Source organism: Nansenia antarctica (assembly GCF_963989245.1).
Source record: "Nansenia antarctica genome assembly, chromosome: 7".
Lineage (NCBI taxonomy): Eukaryota > Metazoa > Chordata > Actinopteri > Argentiniformes > Microstomatidae > Nansenia > Nansenia antarctica.
Genome location: NC_137677.1, coordinates 48,547,217 through 48,572,794, shown reverse-complemented (window position 1 = coordinate 48,572,794; position 25,578 = coordinate 48,547,217). Strand labels below are relative to the sequence as shown.

General features: G+C 45.9%; 2 protein-coding genes across 3 annotated transcripts in view; one reads left to right on the top strand and one right to left on the bottom strand.

The window, feature by feature from the left end:
• Nucleotides 1-298: 298 nt before the first annotated feature.
• Nucleotides 299-18,590, top strand: ppp2r3b (protein phosphatase 2, regulatory subunit B'', beta; the record flags this gene model as incomplete). Of its 2 annotated transcripts, XM_080537289.1 has the most annotated exons (14): nt 299-655; nt 10,729-10,914; nt 11,929-12,032; nt 12,685-12,787; nt 14,332-14,406; nt 14,528-14,614; nt 14,821-14,977; nt 15,502-15,550; nt 15,709-15,798; nt 16,003-16,178; nt 16,566-16,678; nt 16,929-17,026; nt 17,494-17,550; nt 18,062-18,083. In XM_080537289.1, 13 exons carry the CDS (start codon nt 299-301, stop codon nt 17,510-17,512), a joined length of 1,614 nt encoding a protein of 537 aa, XP_080393415.1. In that variant the 3' UTR covers nt 17,513-17,550; nt 18,062-18,083. The 2 variants fall into 2 exon arrangements, with proteins under 2 accessions (XP_080393415.1, XP_080393414.1); XM_080537288.1 differs by lacking the exon at nt 17,494-17,550 and having other exon boundaries at nt 18,062-18,590.
• A 1,564-nt stretch (nt 18,591-20,154) lies between these two features.
• The window catches only part of LOC308162320 (cohesin subunit SA-2), a 13,049-nt gene continuing 7,625 nt past the window's right edge, over nt 20,155-25,578 (bottom strand). The window contains exons 24-31 of the mRNA XM_080536477.1: nt 25,538-25,578; nt 24,067-24,209; nt 23,431-23,532; nt 22,082-22,236; nt 21,782-21,904; nt 21,375-21,595; nt 20,886-20,964; nt 20,155-20,595 (exon numbers count right to left, since the gene is read on the bottom strand). The exon at nt 25,538-25,578 is cut by the window's right edge and continues 134 nt beyond it. Coding sequence (XP_080392603.1) covers nt 20,448-20,595; nt 20,886-20,964; nt 21,375-21,595; nt 21,782-21,904; nt 22,082-22,236; nt 23,431-23,532; nt 24,067-24,209; nt 25,538-25,578 — 1,012 coding nt within the window. The 3' untranslated portion in view covers nt 20,155-20,447. The remainder of the gene's footprint in view (nt 20,596-20,885; nt 20,965-21,374; nt 21,596-21,781; nt 21,905-22,081; nt 22,237-23,430; nt 23,533-24,066; nt 24,210-25,537) is intronic.

Sequence of the window (25,578 nt, the reverse complement as noted above, 5' to 3'; positions counted from 1 at the left end):
GGTCTCTGCGTGAATAATATTACCAAATAAACAACAAAGACTTAGCTACCTACCTTGTGTTTATGTGATGGCTCTTTCAATTCGCACTGTTATGCTCTCAGTTTCGGTTCTAGCTATGCCTGTGGTAAATCTTCTAATTATTTATGTTAAACGATATTCTTAAAGCATGTGTATTTTGTTGTTGTTTGTTTGTTAAATACATTTTCGAGAGTCCTATCTGAGTAACCCATAATATTCTCTGTTTTAATATTTCCATGTGGTGGTGTTTTTTGAAATGGAAGAGGTTAGCTGAACCAACATGCCATCGCCACAAGTCCTCCAGCCGGTGCTGAAGATGAAGGTGGACGAGCTCTTCCTGAATTGGTTGAGTGAACCAACCACCCAGGCGACCATCAAAGACTACCTCGGCCTTATCAAGAGTGGACAGAGCATTGACCTGGGGTGTGGGACTGTTAGGGACAACAGGTCATTGTCCTTCAATGAGAACAACAACGTGGCGTCCAAAAGGAGCCTAACAGAGAGGGCATCTTCTCCACTCTGTGCCACTTCCAGCCCCCCCTCCACACACACGACGCTTCCCTCTGGGAGCAGTTGCAATGCCAGACTGGCGGGACCCAATGGCAGAGCTCTACGGCGGTCCGTCAGCACCAAGAAGGTACTGCTGTTTGTTTATGTGAGAGACAGGGGGAAGTCAACTATCATCTGAATACTAGTCTTGAGTCTAGAATCTACAGTGGCTTCCTCTTGTCTCCATTGCTTCATATGAAGAAGAAAAAACAGTTGAGCAAGTTTCCTGTGGGCGTCTGCCATGTTTCTTTCACCTACAGTATGGTTTTAGATCAGTGCAGATAAAGGAGAGGAGATGAGACACCTATGAGATGCAGTCCCAGACTCCATGTTATCAGTGTCAGGAGGAACATCAGTAACATCCCCCAAAAAAGAATATCATGTCACGCTATGTATGACATTAATGACTTGGTGGCTATGATGTGAAGGGCAGCATGCATGTTATGTAAGGAGACGTGTGAGTGTTTGTTCACTGTGATGTTTAAGCCTCTGGGGGAGGTGGGGGTGGGGGTTACCTGTTGTCATGACGTGTGTGTGTGTGTGTGTGTGTGTGTGTGTGTGTGTGTGTGTGCGTGTGCGTGTGTGTGTGTGTGTGTGGTGTATGAGAGAAAGACAGGTCTGGCGATGGTCCACTGTAGGTGCTCTGTGTGTGACGGGTACAAGCTGGTCCCTGTCTCAGCGTGCTAGCTCTCTGCCAGGAAGTGACTGTAAACACAATCTGTCTACTACTACCACATAACACAGGGCTAGAGGGAAGAGAGAGCGAAAGAGCTGACTGGGTCACCTTGAGATTCCTGGCATCTCTGATGAAAAAAAGTATTCCGTTTTCTGGCCTTTCTCTATTTTTCCACTGCAGCAGAGTAGTGATCATTTTAGTAAAGCTGAATAGAATCCATTTAATTGACCTGCAAGTGGCCTTCCAGTTCCTACCTTTGACCTTACAGTCTGATATAATAGCTGATTTTATGTAAAATATCAGGAAGCAGAAAATACAAATATCTAAATATAAAAATATCATCCAGTAATCAAAATAATTTGTGTGTGAGCGGGCATTAGTAAACCACAATAATGCAATCAGTATGGAATGAGAAGTGGGACCGTCTGCATCCAGGCTATCCCTGGCACACTAATCACTCCCCCCAAAATGTGATGTCTATGCTGGATGGACACAGGCCAAAGCCCAACCCAGCCCGCATTTGGTCTCTAGAGGTGAAGGGGAATTGTATTGGGGACATCTTAAATTAAACTCTAGATTCAACACATTGGGTGTGTACATAGATTTAGGCAGCCAGCGAAGCATGATTTGCATAGCCTGGATGCCAGTCTGGTTCAAGCTTTAGCCAGCCAAACTCTATCGTTAGTAGTAGCTACGACAGTACTTCACCTTCACAGGGGTTTACTTGTATTGGCCGTCTTCACCTACACCCTTGAGACGCGATCCAAAGAATACAAAAGATTTCAGTGCTTACTTAGACTGAGTGCCCACCACACACCACACAGAGGGCAGGGGTGGAGAGGAGGATGCGCATAGTGGCCATCATGTGGTGACAGTATGCTGCTCATACAGCCGCTCCTATTTACGTTTTTGACATTTAGCAGACGGCTTTATCCAAAGCGACTTACAACAAGTACATTTGTCTAAAGTACTGTAAGTGAATCATCTATGTACATCAGTCATCATAACAACAACAAATCAATGCTAGAATCAGGGGCCATTGGCAGTCACAATGCTAGAAGAAGGAATAATTTACAGTAGGGAATTTGTACAGGGGCGTAGTGGGGATGAAGAGATCCTCTGCCTTCTCAGCCACCAGAGGAGGATCATACATCAGCCTACTCGTCATGAAAATCTTGAGTAAGGAGGAAAACTACAACCGACTGTCAGATACTACTAGTGGTAGATCATGTGTGTTTGTGTGTGTCCAACGTCAGCAATGTCCCATCCTCCACATGAACTTGAGATGGGCTGTGTAAAGCAGTGATATCTTGGTTTCTGCACAGCAACACACAAACAAATGCAGACTTCGTCTTTTTGTGTCTTGTCCACTTTCAGATAATCACTCACACAGCACACCCTTCAAAGTCAAGAGAGTGGGTGCAATGAAAAGCAAAACCAATTTTCTCTTAAGTATTGAATGAAAGACAGCTTAATAGTCTCTGGCCACAGACGTGAGAGGGGGAATAGAGAGTAATGCAGCAGAATCACTCAGCCTCAGCCTCTGTGGATTTCAGATAATGGTCTTTCTCATCAGAGACATCTGTTGGCAATGAATCTGTCAGGCTCTTTCCCTCTCTGTGTCTCTGCCTAACTACAGTTCTTATTGTGATATGGTAAAAGGTTTGACATGTGTGAGAAAGAGACTTTGATTTCCATGACCAGTCTCTTTCCCTGGGCCCTTCACTGATCCTGAGCCCTGCTGCTCCCACCATGGAACAACTGCTGTACCCTGTGTATTTTCTGGTGTGGCGTAAGAGGCATGCGCCCACAATATGTCACTTTATATTAAAGAGGTTGTGATCCGGCATAAAGTAATGCTCTATTTTAAGAAAGCCAAAGGAATTCCAGAATACAAATGCATTCTTCAAAGGATTAGTTAAAAAATTCAATTAACGTCATGCTGATGCAGGGCTTGGAACAGCTGGTCCAACTTTGACACAAGACACCGATAAAGATAGCCTTGGTTTTCCTGTGTTGGCATTAACTACTGAGAACTGAGCCTGTGTGTAGTGGAGCGGCTGTAGCTTCGTCCTCTGTGTAATTCAGTGTAAAAGTTCTCCAGTCAGATGCTGTTAATTGTCAGAATAAGTGGTAGATGGTTCTTGTGATCTGATCGAATCTGTTTAAGAGGGTTAAACAGGGCTACATGTGTGGGGCCTGCTGTGTAGTTACAGTACAGTGCAATTGTCACTTCTTCGGGTCACGCATAGGCCTATAGTGTCAAACAGTCAAAATACCAGCCACATAAAATATAACAGCCATTTACCGGCTGTTACATAGACCTGGTACATTACTTGCTTTGTCTTTAAATAATAATTCAGTCTCTAACATTTTTGTTCTGGACCTGAGAGTGGCTTTTTTGTAGACTTTGTAAACCAAACCAATGTTTTCTGCAACAGCCCTACACTCAACCAACACCTCTCTAAAAACACTTGGCAATATCCTTGTCTTAAGTATTCTGAACTCTGAGTGCCTTCTATGTGGAAATGAAAGCCTAGCCTCTGTCCATTTAGCATCCTTGCCTACTGTATTTCTCAAAGTCTTTTTTTATCATGTGCTATGCATGAGCTTAGCAACCTTGAGGCTATTACATACAGGGGGTCTAGCCAGGATCACGTTATCGGTTGCCTGACCTCTCGTGCAGGCCAAGTGCTAAACTGCCCCCCTCAAGTGCTTTGTATTAGCAAAGCCTTGTTCGCTCGATCAAACAGGAAAAGCCCTATCTGCTAACAGTGTCAAAACAGGCTGGTCAATTCAGTTCCCCAATGATCACACAACTAGCCTTTTCTGTTTTGTTGTGGACTTTGCTACCAGTCTTTCAATAAGTGTTTTATTACTCTTGTACTGCCATACAATACATGTGATATCTATCACTCAATAAGCAATTCAGCAGGTCCTTTGTTGTTGTTGGGTGTTGGCCCTTTGCTCCAGTTTCATGGCCCTTTGCTCTAGTTCTGGTTTCCACATAGGCCATGGATCTTTCTCAACCATGCTACTGCTTTATCACTCTAATACAAGCCAGCAGATCTGCTCACTGCTACACTAGTAGGCCCTGGCTTCTCTAAGCCCACTATGTTGCCCGGTGAAGTGTGCCCTATCTTTGGCCGTGGTTCACATTGATCTCAAATCCCTGTCTCAGACATCAGATCGAATGGGATTGGATTCGGACTAGATTTCAGTACTGCTGTACCACTACTTACTCTTAATGCTATTTTGATATGAGGCCATGTTCCATTCTGCTTGTGATGGGTTTACTGCCAGGGAAACCCAATAGTTCCAGAAAGCCGTGTTCTCTGATTGTCTATCTTGTTTGTGGCTGTGGTTTGTATCAATGGTTTGGGAAAAGCCCTGAGGGGACGGCTGAGGGCAGACACAGTCTCACTGGCCAGTTAACTACATTAGTCTTGTGTTTCCCCTACTGGGATTCAAGGACAACATGCAAACTACCCTCCAAAGTAACACAAAAACAGATGAAACCAGTAGAAAGCCCTGAACAGCGCTGCGCGCCAGGAACTGTGGATCCTGTGAACTGACTGCTGGAAATGTCATTTAGACCAGCTAGTGGTCACTCAGGCTGGTCATTTCATAATCATGTTACACAATCTGATTTGGGAATAGTATGCCATGTTCTCTGGGAGCTTACTGAGTAAGCTCCCAGAGAACATGGCATACTATTCCCAAATCAGATTTAGACTATCAAGATAAGACATGTTGCTGGCCTAGGTTAGTCCTGTGAGGAAGTGTTTCTATGTACGCTACTACAGTGATCTATGTTTGGCCTTATGGCTCAATATTCAGAAGTGAACTGAATTGAATATCAAGTCTATTGCTACTTATTTGGCAACCACGGTTCAACCACAGCTCAACCAAGGCTGAATATTGGTGAGTGGTGCTTGTGGGGTTTGTTTGTCCTCTAGAACCCTGTAGGGCACATGCTTTACCATCCTTTCATTTGGGCGTGTGTGTACGAGTGTGTTTGGAGAATGGCATTCATTGTTTGCACTTACAGTCGCACCCTGTCATGAGGGCCAATCTCTGATTGTCTGAGTCAGTACCAGCTCACACTGTTACTACGGAGACTGACCTCTCACTCCTGTTTCTGTTCCAAACCACAGAAAGGCATATGGAAACCACCCGATTGTTATCATGGAATAATAACTCTGTTTGCGGAACAAGCTTCAGATTATATTTGCGCTAACTATAACACTGACAGAAAAATATGACATGTACTGACAGTTTCATGTGCTTGGTTTATTTTCGCCTTCATGTGTCTCTTTCATATTTGCTTTAGACTGATGAGCATTGGGGACATTAAAAGGCAGATGGCGTGAAAAGCCTTCACACAAATGGCTTATCAAACATGTGCAGTATCCTGCTATTGGGGGACAACAGGAACTGGGTTTGAGCTGAAACCAGTGGAAGAATGTGGACTCTGTGATCCTGTCATCTAAAAATACTTATCATTTAAGCCGGGTGTGCTTTTCTCTTCGCACCCTCCATGTTTACACACTACAGAGCTGGGCCTACGGGCTGCCAGTGCACATTCACTCCCTCACTACAACAGCTCTCACATGCACCACCCAGCCTACAGATGGCAAGAGTTTTCTTCTTAATTATATTTGTTTGGAGAACAACAACGGGCGTCATAAAGTGTGTTTCTCTGCTGAAGGCTCCCCCCCCCCCATCCAGGCAGCCCAGTGCCGTTGGATCAGGACAGTTATGGCAAATTGAGGTAATTGCTGTCAGTCCAAGACAGGAACGGATGTTTGTTTGACGACTAAAGATACACACTTGTTTCTCCAGATCTGGTTTCTTGGGTTGCCCAAAAGGTGCTCGCCGGTGCTTTTAATAGGCGCAGACTGGTTCGGCCATCATTCTTTGAATTCGACACTTCCCCCCCCCATACCGCCGACTAGGGCCCGTCACTATAATAAGATATGGAATGGTTGGCAGCCCAAGCCTGTGATGAGAAGGGAAAACAAAGAAAGACCATACGAGGTGATTTAGAGTGGAGAACGCAGTCTTCTTCCTTTTCTAGTATACTTTTTCATGAGTTTGGATGGCTTCTCTTAGCTAGAGCTTACTTGCCCATCCCTCAGAAATGTATCGATTTTGGTAACTGCTCTACATAATTAAACCTAACAAGGCTGTGGTCAGACCTGGTTTTCAGTGGTTTCTGTCATCCATAGCAGGCATTCACAGCAGTGAATGGATAGGAGCAGGAAGTGTCAGTGAATCCTGCATTTCTTAGCTTGAGCCTAAAATGACTTAAAAACACAGCTGACAGCTGGATGCTTTTCTCCAGTCAGAAGGAAACAGCTTTTTTTTTCTTCTTTGGGGCAGAGGCAGGGTTTCTCTGAACCATTAGGCAATATGGGAGCTGTGCTGTGCCGGTGACTATGAGCAATGCAATGGGTTATCTTGGCATTGAGCTGCATCCCCAAGTTAGAGGGATCTGCTATCGCCACGAGCCGCAACAACAGGTCTGTCTCTTGACATAACCTTCTATGAGAGCTGAGGAATGCAAACTGGAAAGGGCAGATCCACCCCTCACACCCCACATGTACCCCTCCCATCTCTATCACAAACACACGCACACACAAACACATCCCTTATCCCCCTAGTGGCTGTGAGACTGGGGCTCCCTGACCCTGGTGTATGTGTGTGTAGGTGTGTGTGAGTGTGTGTAGGTGTGTGTGTGACAGAGAGAGGACTGGGACAGGGCGGCAGGCAGGCAGGCAGCGCTGAGAGACTGTGAGTGTGTGGCTAGAGCCTGGCTGAGAGACACAGCAGCAGCTGCTACCCTGTGTTAAGAGGCTCTGACTCAGAGAGAGGACAAGCACAGGCAGAGACCAGTCCTGCTACTACAGTATTTACATTACTGCTGCTGCTACTGGGGATAGTCCCGAAGAGGAGAGACCTCTACCCAAGGGGAAGTGTGAGTGTGTCCCATCCTGTCTGGCGCGAGGATGAGGATGAAGGAGCTGTCTTTGCGTCAGGACCCTGACCTGAGGAAGGAGCTGGCTCTGCTGGCCCGTGGCTGTGACTTTGTCCTGCCCTCCCGCTTCAAGAAGAGGCTGCGAGCCTTCCAGCAAGGACAGGCAGGTGCTCCTATTCAACTAATATCAATCTGTCATTCTCCTTCGTCTGCCTACCCCGCTCTCTGGAGCCGATCTGGCCACACTTTGGCTTTTTTGTTTGTTTTATGGTTGTAGCTCCTTGTTCTCTCTAATCTTTTTTTATTATAAGAACCCTCCTTTGGCTGGCTAAGACATGTTTCTTGATGTGTCTTGATTGTAGGCAGACAGCCCTCAGGCTTCTAGTGGCATGTGTGTGTGGGTGTAATTGCCTGCAGTAGTTTCGGTCGTTGTCGTACCTGTCGTACCTGTCCTATCTTGTCTTTCTATGTGAACTCTCTCTCCATTATTCAAATACGTTGTAGTTCGTCGCGGTCTATTTCTCCATCAATCTGTGGCAGATGTCAGTAGGGGCCCTGTGGGTGTGGGTGCTGTACTGTAGCCTCCAGCAGTTGTGGTGGTAGTCCTACCGGTCCTACCTAGTCTTTTCTCCGTACTGTAGGTCTGTCATATTATCTCTGGAGGAAACCGTTGTTGTCATTGTAGAATTTGATATGGGGACTCTGTATTTTATGTTTGAGCGAGGGGTAGTTCCAGGTCGAGGTGCCCTTCGTGGTCGTGTTCAGTTTGTCCGCTTAACTGTCCACGGTCAGACTGTGCCGTTCATGCAAATGTGTGGAATATCAAAGGGATTAGTGGTCGTGCTTAGGAGCTCTGTTAGCGGTTAGCATGGAGATAGGGGAGTGTGTGTGTGTGTTTGGGGGGGGGGGATTGGGGGGACAGAGGGAGAGAGAGACAGAGCATGCCGTTCAGCAGGAGATGTCGATGCCCTTTTATAGCCATGGCTGACACCCGCACAGAGAGGAGAGAGAAGAGAGGAGAGGAGAGAGGATCAACATCAACAGCATTTATCTCTCCCTGGGTTACACTGAGCAGAATCCCCCTGACGGATTGCCACTGAACATTTCCAAACAGTCAACATACACACACACCATACAAGGGCCTTGTGGATGGAAAAGATTAGGGTGTAGGCTATATATCTATTCCTTTTATGGCCATCATCTGTAACCTTTTGTTTTACTGCTCTCAACATTGAGGATACAGACATGTTTGATCGTGATAGATGTAAGTGTAACAAGGAGTGTGGGAAGAGCTATGTTTGTTGGATGTTGGCTGGTAAAGGCCACTGACTGTCTGTTCAGAATAACAAAAGCTGTGTGTGTGTGTGTGTGTGTGTGTGTGTGTGTGTGTGTGTGTGTGTGTGTGTGTGTGTGTGTGTGTGTGCGCGTGCGCGTGCTCGCATGTGAGAGTCAGAGAGGGAGAGAGAGTCTTGAGTCGCATGGACACCACATAGGACGGTCCGAAAGATCCAGCAGATAGATTCTTGAGTCATGTAAATAGTCTCAGGGAATGAGGTAGTGATTTAGAGCAGGCCAGAGGCCAGGCTAGAGGCCAGGCCAGGCCAAGCTGTTTTTAGCTCATGGCTAATGGGAGAGTGATGTGAGGGGCACAACACATTGGTTTTGCATTGAATGGGTTCAGGCCAGGGTTTATGTTGTTGTCATCCTCTTTATACTGTACGAGGGAAACCAACCACTGCAACTGCAACCACATAGACAGACCCTATCATAAGAGACCATGTCTAACTCCCTCGTTTTAGAAGATCTCCCAAGGGTGTGTTTAGTCCGCGTGGTAGGTCTGTGTTAATCATACTGGCACGATCACGACAGGTAGGCCTAGGCCCACTGATGAGGTCCCAGTTGCGTGAGGTCATAGTTGTTACACTGCATATGAGGTCATAGTTGTTACACTGCATAGGAAAGGACAGACTCACTGGTTTCCAATGTCATGATTATAGAGTTGAAGAACACACACACTGCAGTCATTTCTGCTGAGGCCTAACAGACAAAGCTGTCATTCTGTGTCCTGGGTGGAAACAGTGTTGGGGTTATACACACACACACACACACACACACACACACACACACACACACACACACACACACACACACACACACACACACTACTATGCCCAGGCTCTGACATGCTTTGGGTTTTGAGTTACTGCGGTGCTGCTGTGGCACTTTGGAATGACATTCATAGGAGTTAGATAGGATTGAGTCCTACATATTCAGAGAGCAAATTCTTATGAGCCAATGCCTCCGTTCCTTGCCTATAAACTCCCCCCATCAGATGCCCTGTCTGTATCTCTGCTGCTGTCATTGGCTTCTGTTGTTCACCTCTCCTATAATCAGGACTGGCATTCAGGCCCAGCCAAGATGGCTCCTCTGGTGTCTCTCTCTGTCTCTCTGGGTCTCTGTCTTATGATCGTGGTCACAGAGACAGAATGCTTATCTGGTCACTGGTTATCTATTTTCCTGCTGGATTACAATGACTGTCACACACAGACACATCCGCACGCACGCACGCATGCACACACACACACACACACACACACACACACACACATGCGCACACACACACACTTCTCTCCTCCTAGGACCTATGCAGCAGCAGCTGCAAGAGAAGGCCGAGCCCAGCATAGCCCTTTTGATCTCTCTGATTTACTTTGCTATCTGTTACCACTTGTCATGTACTGTGCTAACATTTTCCGTTGTCTGGGAATAGTCGACCCTCTGCTGTGTTCTCCCACTGTGTTTTTCACAGAAGATTATGAATATCTCCACGTTCCCTTTATCTGAAAACAGTCCTTCCTGATGAACTTGACTTGACCCCGTAATCAGTTGTCCTCAATGACAGTCTGGACTCTAGACAAACCATGGCTGTGGGATGACTATGCAAAATCCATTTATCTGTTGTGTTATTGGTCAAACAGGATTCACTTCATAATGGTGTGCAGCCAGGCTCCAAAACAAATGTGTTATGTATTTTCCATCTTTACAGTTGCAAACGCTTTTATTCATCACTGGACTTTGGCAGTCTCTGAAGCCAGCAGTCGCTTGCACCACTCTTATTCAGACAGTGTGATTGATAATGTCACTCATGAGTCTCTCCTTAGATAGGCTAGGCTTATGTCCACAAAGAGGTCTATCACGGTGCCTGGCCACTGGCGCCTGTTGCAATGACTCCTAAATGGTGTTTTTTGCACATACCAAAAAGTCACTTGGCACATCTGTAATTGAAAACCATTACAGTTAAATGGTTAATGGCCGGGATGGTGGGAATAATTTACTGAGCAATCATAACTCTTCCCTAATGGCAGGGATGGGGGGTGAGTATTTACTAGGTTTAGGGTTATTGATAACGTTAGCGAGTGCTAGTGTACTGTAAAGTGCTTGTAAAGTGTTAGCGAGTGCTAGTCTCAGTGGCTAACAGTGTTTATTTCTGTCCTGTCTGTCTCTTCAGGCCCAGGTGAAGCCAGAGGAGCCCGTTGCCACAGCGCTGAGTGAAAGCATTCCGAAGTTCTACTTCCCGCGAGGGCGGCCAAAAGCCAATATCAACATCGACAGCCTCATTTCCAAGATCGAGAAAATATTTTCCCAATTCCCCAATGAAAGGGCCACCATTGAGGACATGGGGCAGGTTGCCACGGTCAGTGTGATTTGTAGCGTGGGGGCTCTGCAGCCCCCCAGCAACTTGTTTTCATTAGCACTATTAGCCCCTGGCTTTACCAATGTTTGCTGCTCTTAGGGCTTTTTACTCTCCTAACCTCCCAACAAAATATTATCACTGTCAACCTGAGGTATGTGAGCGCTGACCTGAGAGGAACCTGAGGTGACAGGGAAATGTCAGTTAGGTTTCCTCAGGGAGGCACTTGAGTGAAACATGGCTATTATCAGAATGAGCAGTGCCATTCATAAACACAATCAACCAAGTCCAAGCTTCACCGTCTACTGTGTTTGTGCATGTCAGAGCCAAGGGAAATGCTGTGTCACATTTGGCCACTCGTTAGAATCACCCTAACCGTGACTCTCCCTTAAACTTTGTAGCTAGGGTGAGAGTTGAATGATCGACAGCTGTGGGGTTAAGCAAAACAAGAAAAAACATACCACTGACACATGTATATCGCATCGCAACCACAATAGAACAGGACATCACCCACCCTCTCAATCTGTACCTCGCCCCACTGCCATCCGGGCGTAGGTGCAGAACGCTAAAGGTTAGGGTTGGTCCCCGCATTGTTGCCTTAAATAATAGGCCGCTCTGAGTGTGTGTACTTGTGTATCTGTCATGTGTAGTACTGTCTGTTGTTGTCTGTGTTATACAGTGTTGTATATATATGTATATTGTACAGTGGTGTGAAAATTAATTTCCCACTGGGGACAATAAATCTAATCTAATCTAATGTCTCCCTTAGAGTGAGCCACACCTCAGAGTAATTCCCTGTAATTCCCTGTCCTATTTTTTTAATAGAGACCTTCAAAAAACAAAACAACTGTTGGACGTTGGATGTTGTATGACGCACATGTATTATACGCTCTAAGCCTGTGACAGGACTGGTTAGGGAGGTCTGACATCCTTTATTTCTCAACAGTAACCTTTAAGCTCAGCTTTTAATCACCTGTTTTGTTCTCTCTCTCTCTCACGCCTGCCCCCCCCCCATAGGCCTGTGAGTGTCCTCTCTACTGGAAAGCACCATTGTTCAACTCGGCTGGAGGCGACAGGACGGGCTGCGTGTCCGTTCACAAGTTTGTGGCCATGTGGAGAAAGTAAGACAATGGTGCTTCTCATAACCACAAACAGCAGCCCACTGGTCTGGGGCACTCACACACCACCGTCCCAGACCATCTCCACGCGTCTGGGATCAGATATAGAATAGGCAAAGTCATAGATGTCTTTCTGTTATGGCTCGTACTTAAACAAGCTTGTCATTAAAATAAAGAAAAAAAGAACAGTAGAGGAAAAAACCAAGGGCCACATGTGGGACTGGAAGCGTGTGTGAATGAATAGTCAATTATTCTCAGTTTCTATTGGACACTGACATGAGTACTGTCTCGCCCCGTGCTGTAGGTCTGTGGTGCTCTTGCCTTTGTGTTGCGTTGTTGTAGGCGGGCTGTTGTACTCGTTTGATAGCCTCCAGAGAGCTGGAGTGAAACGGCCTCTGACATGACCATGTGACTGGCAGGGTGTCTGACAGGAGTGTTCCATTATGTCATCATCACCGCTGCCACACTCCCACCTTTAGAATGACCCAGCAACTATTCAGAATCCTAATTTCAGAATGCATTAACCCTCACCCTCACACATTTGAGGTGAACAGTTTAAGACTAATGTTCTTCAATGGAAAGAGGCAAAGCGAGAGAGTAGAGAAAGAGGGAGAAACCCCTAAAACCGTTTGTTCTCTCCTTCCCTCTGTTCCAGAATGTTGCAGACCTGTCACGACGACGCCTCTACATTTGTGCACCTCTTGGCCAAGCCTGGCTGTAATTACCTGGAACAAGAGGACCTTATTCCATTCCTGCAGGTACGGTACACAGCCATAGCCCACAGGGTCAGAGGGAGAGGGGCTGCTGGTGGTGGGGTACAGATGCTGAGACAGTACTAGCCTTTTCCCTGATAACCAGCCAGGCAGGTCGAGGGGAAACCAGGGGAAATGCTTTATATTCATGAGTGGAAAGGAACGTTCGTCCACAGGTTTTTCACATTTCCCAAAAAAAAAAAAGGGTATATAATGACTAGAACCATCCATGTTCTGTATGCAAGATAGAGAGTTAGAGCACCCGTACTCAGAGATGACTTCAGGACAATCAGGAATGCTGTGAAATCATTGAAACAGACCATTTCTATACTGTCATACATCCCATCCTGGAGTACTGCTGTGCTAGCCGTCTGTGTCACCTGCCTGCCTGCGTACCGTATCCATACAGCCTACATCTGTTTCATATTCATGCTGGCGGCCGGCCACCCGTTCTGGTACTGGGGAGATGCCTTCTGGCACACGGTGTTTAATTTGTATTGTGCCGCTCGGCGAATGGGCTTTGACTGTTGTGATGAATGAAAGAAGGATTGCAGTGGAGTAGATTTGACTGTCCCCGCCTGTTTCCTCAGCCTGGTGATTTATGTGTTTTTCTTTTATTTAATTTCTCACGGGAAGGGTCAAGGAGGCACGGCGTCCGCCCCCCAAAATAAGGCCTTTTAATTTCATCGCCGCCTTCGAATTTACGTCAACATTATACACCCCCACCCCCCACCGCACCGGTAGGGGAGGAAAGAAAAAAGGGGAAAAGAGCCGTGAGTGAGTTTCATGACATGGATGTACAGTTCATTTAGGATTCTGCTCACCACATGAATGAAACGCCCCTCTGGTGGCACGGCAAAGGGAAGAACAGCAGAGTACGAGGATCTCCAGCGGGGCTCAGCCCCCTGCTCCTACAGTCCCCTCATATTCCCATTTCCCACGGCCTCAACGTCTTCAGCCTGGCCCCCTCATCTCTGCTGCCCCGTCATCTGTAGGGAGCGCTGAGCTTAACGTCACCATACCCCGAAAAATCCATTTTGGCAGATGTTTCCATTCTTCAGAAGTAACATTTGAATGACATTGGGTAACCATCTCTCCCACTGATTTTTTTGGGGAATTGAGGCCTGCAGATTTCTCCTACTGCAGATCAAAGCTAGATCGACACAACATATGGTGTGTGGCTGTATTGATTCAGATTGACTTGAGGCTACTTTTGATGTATGGAAATGGCAAGCCTCTATAGGCAAGCATCTATAGATCCCTGCTCTCCCGCTTGTAATGTCTCTCTAACAGGCAGACCAAAAGATGGGGCCTGTCTGTACAATACTCTTCAAGGACTTCTGTCCCAACGATCCCAGAGATTGATTTAACACATGTTTTCTTATTTTATTTCTTTATTGTGGCACAAGATGTAAATGTCCTTTCTTTTGTTTCCACGTGTGCATGTTTGAGCGTGTTTGAGCCTGAGTGAGTGTCTGTAGTGATGTACAGACAGACAGACAGACAGAGAGAGGGTGAATTGATGTTGTTAAACTCCTTGTGTTCCTCAGGATGTGGTGAACTCTCACACAGGCCTGGCCTTTCTGAAGGAGGCATCGGACTTTCACTCACGCTACATCACCACGGTAAGTGAGATCGAAGACTACACACACACACACCCACAGTATTCCATCACTGGTCGATATCTCCTATTTGTTTTTGCTATGTGTGTAGATACATGTTGAGCTGTGTGTGTTGTGTTGCCAGGTGGTCCAGAGGATATTCTACAATGTGAACCGGTCGTGGACAGGCAGAATCACCTGCTCAGAGCTCAGGAAAAGCAGCTTTCTCCATGTAGGCCACCACTCTCATACTCTCAACTGTTTGTTCTCAACAGCTTATTTTGCTGCACATTGTTGTTTCGACACTGTTGTCACGTGGGTCTATGTGCCAGTCTTGTTTCTGCTGTAGCCAACGTTGTGATTGTTGTATTTGCAATAAAGCCCTATGAAAATAAACTCTGACTGACTGACTGACTGACTGACTGATTGATCCACCAGAATGTGGCCCTACTAGACCAGGCGGAGGATGTCAACCAGCTGACAGAGTTCTTCTCCTACGAACATTTCTACGTCATCTACTGCAAGTTCTGGGAGCTGGACACTGACCACGACCTCTACATAGACCAGAGAGACCTAGCACGACACCAAGATCAAGGTACACACACACACACACACACACACACACACACACACACAGACAGACTCATACACCATTCTCACAACGACCAAGGTGCACACATACACATGCGTATACGTGTGGGATCCAATTGCTTCTACTCAAAGTCCTCCACCTCAACACACACACACACACACTCTAGACCACATGTTCCTGGTTGATGCTCTTACGAGTGAGAGGAAATGAGACATAACATCAATGAGACAATAACGTCCCATGAATGTATCCTGGTTGAATGACGCCATGTCTGGCACCATTATTACTACCGTAGTATGTCCCCTCTCCCAGCACAAATGATGACCAGAGAGTTCACGGTATGGAAAAGATAAAGAGCAGAATAGTTACGTCATTCAATTCCCTTTCCAATGCTACAGATTTACGATTTACGATCTGTGGATCATGTCTGTTATTAACCAGTTATACAGTAACTCCTAACGCTCTAGTCAGATTCGGTATCTCACTTACGCAGATTGTAAATGTGGTTTCTGCTCTGTGATTTCCAGCCATCTCCCACAAGATGATTGAAAGAATATTCTCTGGGACGGTAACGAGGTGAGTCACGTACAATGGCGTCCGTTCCAACGGAAAACGTCCGTTTCTTTAGTGTTTGCAAGTTGTTGTTTTTCGGCAAATATGAGAAATGTGTTGAACAGAGTTGAGAGTGAAACAAAGGCTAGTTGTGTCTAACCTTCCTGTGTCTCCCTCCTCAGGGGCAGGATGGTGCGTAAGGAGGGCAGGCTGAGCTACGCTGACTTTGTCTGGTTCCTCATCTCAGAGGAGGACAAGAAGTCAGACACCAGGTACACACACACACATCCCTGATACCAGCAGTCATACATACTGTCACTCTGTCTTATCAGTGAAGATCAGTAGGCTTTATATCCTGATTCTATCACTGTGTTGATGTGCCCATCACATCATATCTGAGTGTTGGAGATATTGTCACTGTTACACTCTCATCCCTCTCTCCATTCTTCCTTCCCTCCCTCCCTTTCCCTCTCCAGTATAGAGTACTGGTTCCGGTGTATGGACCTGGATGGCGATGGGGTGTTGTCTATGTATGAGCTGGAGTATTTCTATGAGGAGCAGTGTCAGAAGTTGGAGACCATGGCCATCGAGCCCCTGCCCTTCGAGGACTGCCTCTGTCAGATGCTTGACCTCGTCAAACCTGAGGTCGATGGTCAGTCCTCCTACATACACACACACACATTAAGCTCGTTCCATACTGCCAAATGAGGAGAGACCTGCACATGTTCAGGCCCGTCCTGATCGTTTGTCGTCCCCCGACGAGACCGTTATAGAACAAAGTCCAATTGGTGTGACCTGTCTAGTTTTAGAATGTCCGATGCCAGCTGCCGGTGTCTCCTAGGTTGTTTTACAACTTCCCCCTTGAACTTACAACAGTGTCATCACTACTGCTTTCTCCATATAGGATTTCAGTTTCAGCTTTCAGCTTTTTTTTTTTTTTCTTCCCACCCTAATATCTAGTACAACCATGCCTGGAAAAGCAGCTGTGATTCACTGAGTTTGGGAATGTGTCTAAAGATGATGTCTCCATTCCCCCCAGGGAAGATCACTCTGCGTGACCTGAAGAGGTGTAAGCTCTCCCACATATTCTACGACACCTTCTTCAACATCGAGAAGTACCTGGACCACGAACAGAAGGACCCTTTCTCTGTCGTAAGATAACATTATTATATAATATTAGACATAACGTAACACAAATGATGATGTATATGTATATGATGTAATGGATTCGGACCCCGGGAAGATAAGCTTGGGCATCAGCTAATGGGGATCCTTTTAATAAATAAAGAAATATTAGTGAATTAAGACAGGATGTCCTAAAACCTGTGACGGTGATATGACCTGATGCAGCCAGGGACTGGGTCTGATGGGTAATGTATTTTGCTGCGGTTTGTGTTCTAAGGAGACGGATATGGAGGGCCAGGAGATGTCAGACTGGGAGAAGTACGCAGCGGAGGAGTATGATATCCTAGTGGCAGAGGAGACGGCCAACAATGATGGGTAAGACTGACTGACTGACTGACTGACTGACTGACTGACTGACTGACTGACTGACCACTCATACATGTGACCACAGTGGCCTCTCATTGACGTAATGATCAATCTCTCATCAGTGTGTGTGTGTGTGTGTGTGTGTGTGTGTGTGTGGGAGGAGAATGTCAATAGTGAGTGACCACTAATTACACTACAAAGCCTGTTCCAGAGAGATCAATCATGGTTCAGCCTATACTATAAAAGAATCTATTGGGCCAGGGTGAGCTTGTAGTTCATGACAACCAGCTTTGCTATAGGGACCTAGATGATCACTGTAAAAGATATAGATGTGGTATAGATGCTTAAGTACGTCACCTTGGGGGGCATTGCTATGACCTCTAAGCGTGTGTTTAACAGTAATAACAGCTCTGATGGAGGAGGGATACAGTGTGAGGGATGAGGCTGCTGACAGGTGTCTTGTGTGGCGGTTTTAGGAACACCACTGACTTCTAAAGGCAGGCTGAGTAGGGACTGGCTGCTATCTTGGGCAGGTAAGACATTCAGGGTGTCAGCAGGCTTTTAGGCTTTCCTCATCCTCTCCCTCTCTCTCTCGCTCTCACTCTGGCTCTCTCCCCATGCTGGCTCAATTCCAAATCGCCACCTAGCCCCTACTAGCCACCTCTCATCATAGATGTAAGCATTGGCCTGGTGTTAACTAGAGGGTAACTCCACCTAGGGGGTAGGAGTCTATTTGGAACTGGGCAGCAGTGTTCCAGACCTTTCCTCAGCACTGAGTGGAACCAGTCCTCCTCCTCATCTTCTTCCCACTCGGTGTTCCCATGGTTGAGTGTCTAGTTGTGGACAGTGTGAATGTTGGTCACTCCAACAGAACGCAGTCTCCTTTGTAAAGAGGTGGTCCCTGTGTATCCCCTGGGTTTCTTGACCCTTCTTTTTTCCAAAAGTGCTTCAATCAATATGCTGTTGACATCAATAGATTATTTTTGCATCTTATGTGACATTTTTAACCCCTCTGTTTCTCTCTCTCTCTCTCCCTCCTCCTAGGTATGAAAACCCTCTGAGTCCCATAGAGCAGCACCTCTCCGGTGAGTTGGGTCTGATGTCAGAGAAGAGACACTTCTTTGAGATCCCTAATCCCCACTGTAACCTGGACCTGAACGAGTACGACTACGAGGATGACTTTGAATGACCCCTGACCCCTGCCTCTGCCTCAGCGCTGGGAGAGTGATAAAGAGATAGAGACAAACCGCCAAAACCATTCACAGGGACAGAGAACATACAGCAGCATTGCTGGTTGAGCTGGCAACCACTCGCTCTTAACCACAGGAACAGGAAACGCCAAACACTGGACAGGAAGTAGGAAGTAGACACAGCCTGCGATGGGGGGGAAAGCATCTTCTACTGCCAGACGACGCTGGTGTGATCACCTCTCACGCCTCAGGAGAGGCCACTGCCACTGACTTCATCACCCCACCAACCCTTTTAATTCTTACCGTTGTTTTTTTTTTTTTTTTATCTTCACAGACAAGTTGTTGCAACATGAAATAATAATGATAAGGAAAAGGTTGTGCTGGCCCAGAGAGGTGCTATGTCATCTGAACCTCATGGCTAGTTCCTACTGGGCATGAGCACAACACGCTAGTCACCACACTGGGGCTCACTGAGATACACTTGAATTAATGGATACGTACGGACGTGATCACACCATTTTTTTGTTTTTGTTTTCCATCATTCGTAGAGATTGGCTAATATGACATTCCAGAGATATTAACCGAAGTGACTCTGTCTGTCTGACTACACACACGGCATGGTTTGTGAGAGGGTTTTTGCTGGAGCTGACTCTATAATGCCATACAGGTCTCTCACTGAAACACACACACACACACACACACACATTAGATGACTTCATGGGATGTGTGTGTGTTGTACAATAATGAGTTTCTGTAGATGTTCACCATGCTCCCTCTGTATCAAAGACTTTTGTGTGAGAGCTGGGGTACTATAAATTATTAGAAATATTTATAAATAGCTGTAAATATTTATTTTGTGCTTGCCGTGTTGCAAATGAGTTGGCCAGAGGTTTTTAAACAAATACTGTTTATGTTTTTTTTCTATCTGGGAAAAAGTACTATGTAACAATGTACTTTTATACAGGAAAAAAGGAACCAATTTTTAAATGTCTGTTTTTTGTTCAAATAAAGAATGAAAAGGATCATCTTGTTGGATTTATTTATAGGAGGCAAGACACATTTGAATTCAAATCCTTTTCATTGTCAGAATAGTTCCACACACGGTTCAGTAATACACATTACTTTACATGTTATTGACAAATACTTCTTATGGATTCTGTCTGTAAATAAAAATCTATTAGTATGACCACAGTCCACAGAAACATCATTTTGAGACACTGATGTGCAAAATAAAGCCATAAATGAAGAGTTAGTGGTGAGTTAGTCATTAATAACCGTCATACCTCCATCAACCTCACTTCAGTAACTATCTAAGCCAGGACACATGGGTCTCCTAGTTAAGATGCATTTTAAAGTTGGATCAATAGAATACTGTTACAACAACCTTCCTAATTTCAAATCCTTGTATGTATGACAACTGCAAAAAGTCTTAAGGTATAAAATCTAAATGCACACTACTATATGTTATTTGTTTTATAATATAAATTATTGAATGGCATTTAAATAGCATTGCTACTTGAGGTGAGATGGTTTGATGTCATACATAAACATACTTTTAGTGTTTCTTGTCAAAACAAGCTTCTTAAAGCTATTGATATAAATACGGTACGCATAGTTTGAGACTGAGAGTGCAGTTTTATTCATGTGTTTGTCTCTGGAGGCTCTTTCCCCAGAGCTATGCCCAATTGTGGGTCAAATGTAATACAGTACTGGCAATTACAGCATTGGTTTTCCATATTTACAGTACAAATGTTCAATCACTGCACCATGTCATTCAAGAACAGTACACACCTGTATTTTGGTCTGGATGAACATACGGGACCTCCCTTGTCTTGTATATTCATCCAATCACAGGCCCCCCTCATGCGTACGTATAGCATAAATGCGCCAATTCCTGCAACCCCCCCCCCCCCGCCCATGCAGTGGCATGCTATCTCTTGTCCCGCACTGTTCACAATGTACTCAACTTATTACACAGCTGAGCAGCTCGACTTTAACCCAATAGTAATTGTTTGATTTCAATTCCAAACTTTTGGAGTGCCAAAAGAAGAAAAAGTGCTTCACTCGGGTGACACCACTGTCCTGCTCCTACTTCAGATGCAGGACCAACTGACACACACACACACACACACACACTCAAATACAGTTTAGTGTGAATTGGAGGAAGCAGAAAAGAAGAGGAAGCCTCTTTAAACAATTGAGATGCACCCCCAAAAGCCCCCGTCCCAATACAAAGTACACTACAAAGAGCAATCCACTGTCCATGTGTCCACTGTCCATGTGTCCACGTCCACTTCCCCGTTGGTCGGGGTGGACCCCTCTGACCTGGCTGTGGCTGTGGCCATGACGACAAGAGATGCCTCCGCTTCTGTTTTCTTTTCCTCGGAGCTGAGATTGAAATCACAGATCATAGAATTAGATTTAAAATATACATTTACTTCACACCCCCCCCCCCCCACACACACACACACACACACACACACACACAACCTATTAAATGTGGACTAACCAGTCTCTATTGTTAAATGTAGACACTCTAGTCCCTACATGTTATTAAATGTGGACTATCCAGTCCCTGCAGATCCAGGTGAGTCATGGAGAACTCTGGTACCTAGGTGTACAGTAGACAGTGGACCTGTCAGAACGTGCCCTTCTGCTGTTATCAAACCTAACTGTACCTCGTGTTGCAGGTGTCTCTCTGGGGGCTCTGCCCTCTGGTCTCAGTCGACGTGACTGGAGGAGGGGGCCTCCGCTCTCCTGTGAAGACCAGGTGACACACAGGTTATGCTTGTAGCGCTAGGCCAACAGGCCAACAATACGACAGGCCAACACCCTCCCAACATTTAAACAGGCCCTCAAAACCCACCTCTTCAAGCTCGCCTTCACCAGTTAACCCTCTCCCCCTCCCCCCTCCCCCCTTGTGCCCCCAGCACTACCTTAACTAGGCCCCTATACTTTCTTTTATTTATTTTTTGGTTTCCTTTATTATTACTACTCGAACTTTTCAGTTTGTAAAGCGTCTTTGACTGTCTAGAAAAGCGCTATATAAGTCTAATGTATTATTATTATTATTATTATTATTATTATTACTGTACTGACCCACTAGAACAAACGGAGGTAGACTCATACGGGGTCATGATGGATATATAATCATATTATGATAATACCGTCTGCAACGTGGCTGTGGCTGCCGGAATGAGAGGGCGATTGGTTGGCTGGAGACTGTGGCTGCCTCGGCGTGTCAGAGCTGATGAGGGACATGGATTCGTCCGGCTCAGCCCCGGTAGACAAGAGGGAGGAGCAGTAGTACATGAGGGGCATCCAGCACTCGTCTTTGGACGAGTTCAGGACGGTCTGTTCTCCGGCGTACCTCTGCAGGTAAGCGTACCTGTAGAGATAGACACAGGTTACAGCAAACTCATAGACAGACACATAGACAGACAGACACAGACACAGACACAGACACACACACACACACACACACACACACACACACACACCGCTGAAACGGTTTAGCCATGTTTTACGAAGCCTATACAATAGTCGCATACACACACGTAGAAAGGAGACGTACACTGCCTTCTTGTCAGGATTCAGCAGTTTGCCGGAGAACTCGGTGAGGATGGTGAGGTACGAGAGATGCTGAGGAGGCTCTGCTCTCTGAACAAGTCCCTGGAACACAAACTCGATACCATCCCTGCATATACACGCACGCGCGCACGCACACACACACACACACACACACACACACACACACACACACACAGGGGGAGTGAGCCATACAGACACACAGACGTATACAGTAGAAGTGGGGGACAGTTTCCATTGAAGGTGTACATGTAGTCCAGGACTGGGCCAGGCCTGCAGTGTGTACCTGTGGATGGTGGCCAGGCTGTCACGGGCCTTGATGTTGTCCCAGCCTAAGGTGAGTGAGAAGCGCCTGGCCAGGTCCCTGATGCCTTTGAAGGTCTGGACCTCAGAGCTGCAGGTCACACCACTGTCCTTCTCCTGCTTCAGACTCAGGTACAACTGACACACGCACAGGCACACGCAAACGCAAATGCACACACACACACACACACACATTCAGGGAGCGAGAGACATCCACCCACCTTTATTTATCAAAATTGACTACTGTTCTTTAAATTCTCAAGTCTATGTTAAGCCATTTTCTCCTCCACTCCACTCTGCAAAAGCTACTTAAACACCAATTCAAAACCAGCCAACTAATTTGCAACACGGCAAGCACAAAATAAATATTTATAACCATTCTTAACCAGGCTCAAGTGTATTTAAATCCATCATTTTCTAGAATTGTGACAACAATGATGGTGAAAAATGGTGGAAAAACGTTCATATCTGGTCATTTTGGTTAACTATGAACCTATATGAAAATAGGAACCTACGATAGAGCGACTACAGTACAGCACATACCCATACACTGTATATAATGTAAGAAGATAGTGCCAGCCACCCACTCCCACCCTCCAGGCATTCCCACCATTAGCTATTCAGAGAACGGACTAGAACATTCCACTGTGATGAGTGGGGGAGCGGGATGGGAATCTTTGTGTCTGTGAGATATTGACAGGTGTGCTAGTGTGACAGATTCCAGTCCACTAACTCGGCTCCTTCTCTCTGCCCTTAGTGAGGGATTAAAAAGAGGGACAGGTGCAGATAGGAGAGAGAGAGAGAGAGAGAGAGAGAGAGAGAGAGAGAGAGAGAGAGAGAGAGAGAGAAGAACGCACATAGCTACAAGATGGAGAGAGAAAGAAAAGAGTGAACTACAGGTGAAGAGCTGAGATGGATAGAGGGAGAGGAGAGATAGAGGGGTAGAGGGAGGGTCCTCTACATACCTGAGATGGAGGGAGAGGGAGAGGGGAGATAGAGGGGTAGAGAGAGGGACCCCTATGATACCTGAGATGGAGGGAGAGGGGAGATAGAGGGAGAGGGAGAGGGGAGATAGAGGGAGGGTCCCCTACATACCTGAGATGGAGGGAGAGGGGAGATAGAGGGGTAGAGGGAGAGGGGAGATAGAGGGGTAGAGGGAAAGGGGAGATAGAGGGGTAGAGGGAGAGGGAGGGGAGATAGAGGGGTAGAAGGAGAGGGGAGAGAGGGGTAGAGGGAGAGGGAGGGGAGATAGAGGGGTAGAGGGAGGGGAGATAGAGGGGTAGAGGGAGAGGGAGGGGAGATAGAGGGGTAGAGGGAGGGATCCCTACATACCTGTTGCAGACAGAGCAGCAGCGTGCGAGCGCTCTCTATCCTATCCATCTGCCTGATCCTGCTCAGGGTCTCCTTGATGATGTCACCATAGTCATTATTACACTAGAGGGAGGGAGAGAAACATGTCACTACCACATGTGTGTGTGTGGGGGATCGAGAACCGGTTCAAGTTGAGAACCAGTTCCAAATTGTTCGATCCATCGGAATCGTACGCCTCCAAGTTTATTGATTCCTTTTATCGATGCCGGCATGTTTTTCTGACACTTGCGTGTTGCAAAAACCCATGTGTCATGATGTCAAAACTCTGCGCCTGACGTCAAACTCGGCGGTGTTGTGTATCGAGTGTAAAGTTTTATTTAGTCACAAAAGGACAGTATTCAAGCGCTCAGGCTATGCCACAACGTCTGGTAGCCGTTTGCAAACTTTGTTTGAGAAAGCTGATGAAGTAGCATATGTTATCTGTTTAAAATGTAAGAAAGTCAAACGAAATGCAACGTTGTGAATTCTAAATGGTAGACAATCTGCACGTCGCTGCCACTGAATAATAACGCGCCCATTGATACTTTGCAGATAGTGCTACCAAAGTGTTAACGTTTCTTTGTCTCATGTGATACTACCATCATGTTATCCCATTACCTTCATGTAATACTTCATGACCTCTGCCGCCATGCTGATCTCCAGCACCCCGTGCACTATGAGTTTACAATAGGCTGCCAACAGCTTCCTACGTCTGTGGAGGTCCTCCATCCCCACCAGGCCAGAACGGTCTACATCACTGCCTGAGAGGGTGGGGGGGGAGAGAGTGAGTGAGTGAGTGAGTGAGTGAGTGAGAAAGAAAGAGAGAGAGAGAAAGAGAGAGTGAGAGAGAGAGAGAGAGAAAGAGAGAGAGAGAACACAGACACACACAGGGACGGAAAGAAAAACAATAGTGGTTGAACAGAGGGAAAAGTATGTTGAAAAAGGATATGACAGAGAGAGAACCATGGGAAGAGAAAGAAAAAAAAACTAGAGAGAGACAAGAGAGAGAAGTGGTTTACCTAGTTTCGGGACAATGGATTTAACAGGTGGAAATACCAGATAACATGAGAGTGGAGTTGTAGTTCTGACACCATGTGGGATCAATCCCTCACAGGCCTAATAAAACAAGCTCTGAGGTGAACCAAAGTTAATGCTATTTTCTCACGGAAAGAGATTGCCCTTATTTCATAACTTAACTTAATGCCTTTGCCCTGAGAGTGATCTCAAATCCACTACCTAATAGAAAACAGTGCGTCTATATACTATAACCGCTACGACGAAAATCTAATAAAACAATAGGTTTTTTATTACATGTTCAAAAACCAATAGTCCCATATTGCATTGCTTTGAGCATATGAGAAATTCCCTGCAGGATGGTTATTGACTTATCTGGACTATCCGTGTGTGGACGCAATATGTTTCAAAGGGGCGAAGCTGTTGTCCAAATCAGATTGATTATTAATGCCTGTTTTAGGTTGCCGTTGACCATCAATATATTTAACATTTTTATATATAGGTTTACTCCAACAACAAGATTATTATAAGCAAAGCAAGCCATTACTCACTGAGAATGAAACATCACCTGCACTTTCTATTGATCCAGACTCCTCTTGTTGTATAAATGTTAAATCATTATACTGTATTGTCTTTATTCTTTTAATTTCAGGACAGGCAGATTGTTATACTTTCCCTGTGGAGTCTGTTGTTCTCATTGAATATTTACATACTGTATCAAGTTTGCCAGGAAAGTTCGCGTAAAAAAAAAAGACTAATTGTCGTCTTGAACTAATAATGAACTGTATAATGTGCAGCACTGGGAGTATAACAGGGTCACCTACAGCATGACCGAGGCTTGAGTTTGTGATGGAAAATATGAACTGATTTAGAGTCCATGAGTAGCCCGGCAGAGAGTCATTAGCCAAGACTGCGTCTGTGCATTTAATATCTGCATCTATTATCATGATTTACTTCGATAGTGAGTCCATACCCTCCTCACTCTACTGAGAGCCAGAAACATACAACCCTTCAGTCTAACACAGAGGAAGACTGCCATCTGCTGGACATGTAGGAGAACAGTTCCCCCCCTCACCTGTGCTGTTGCTGTCATATTCCACATTAGTGAAGACGTGC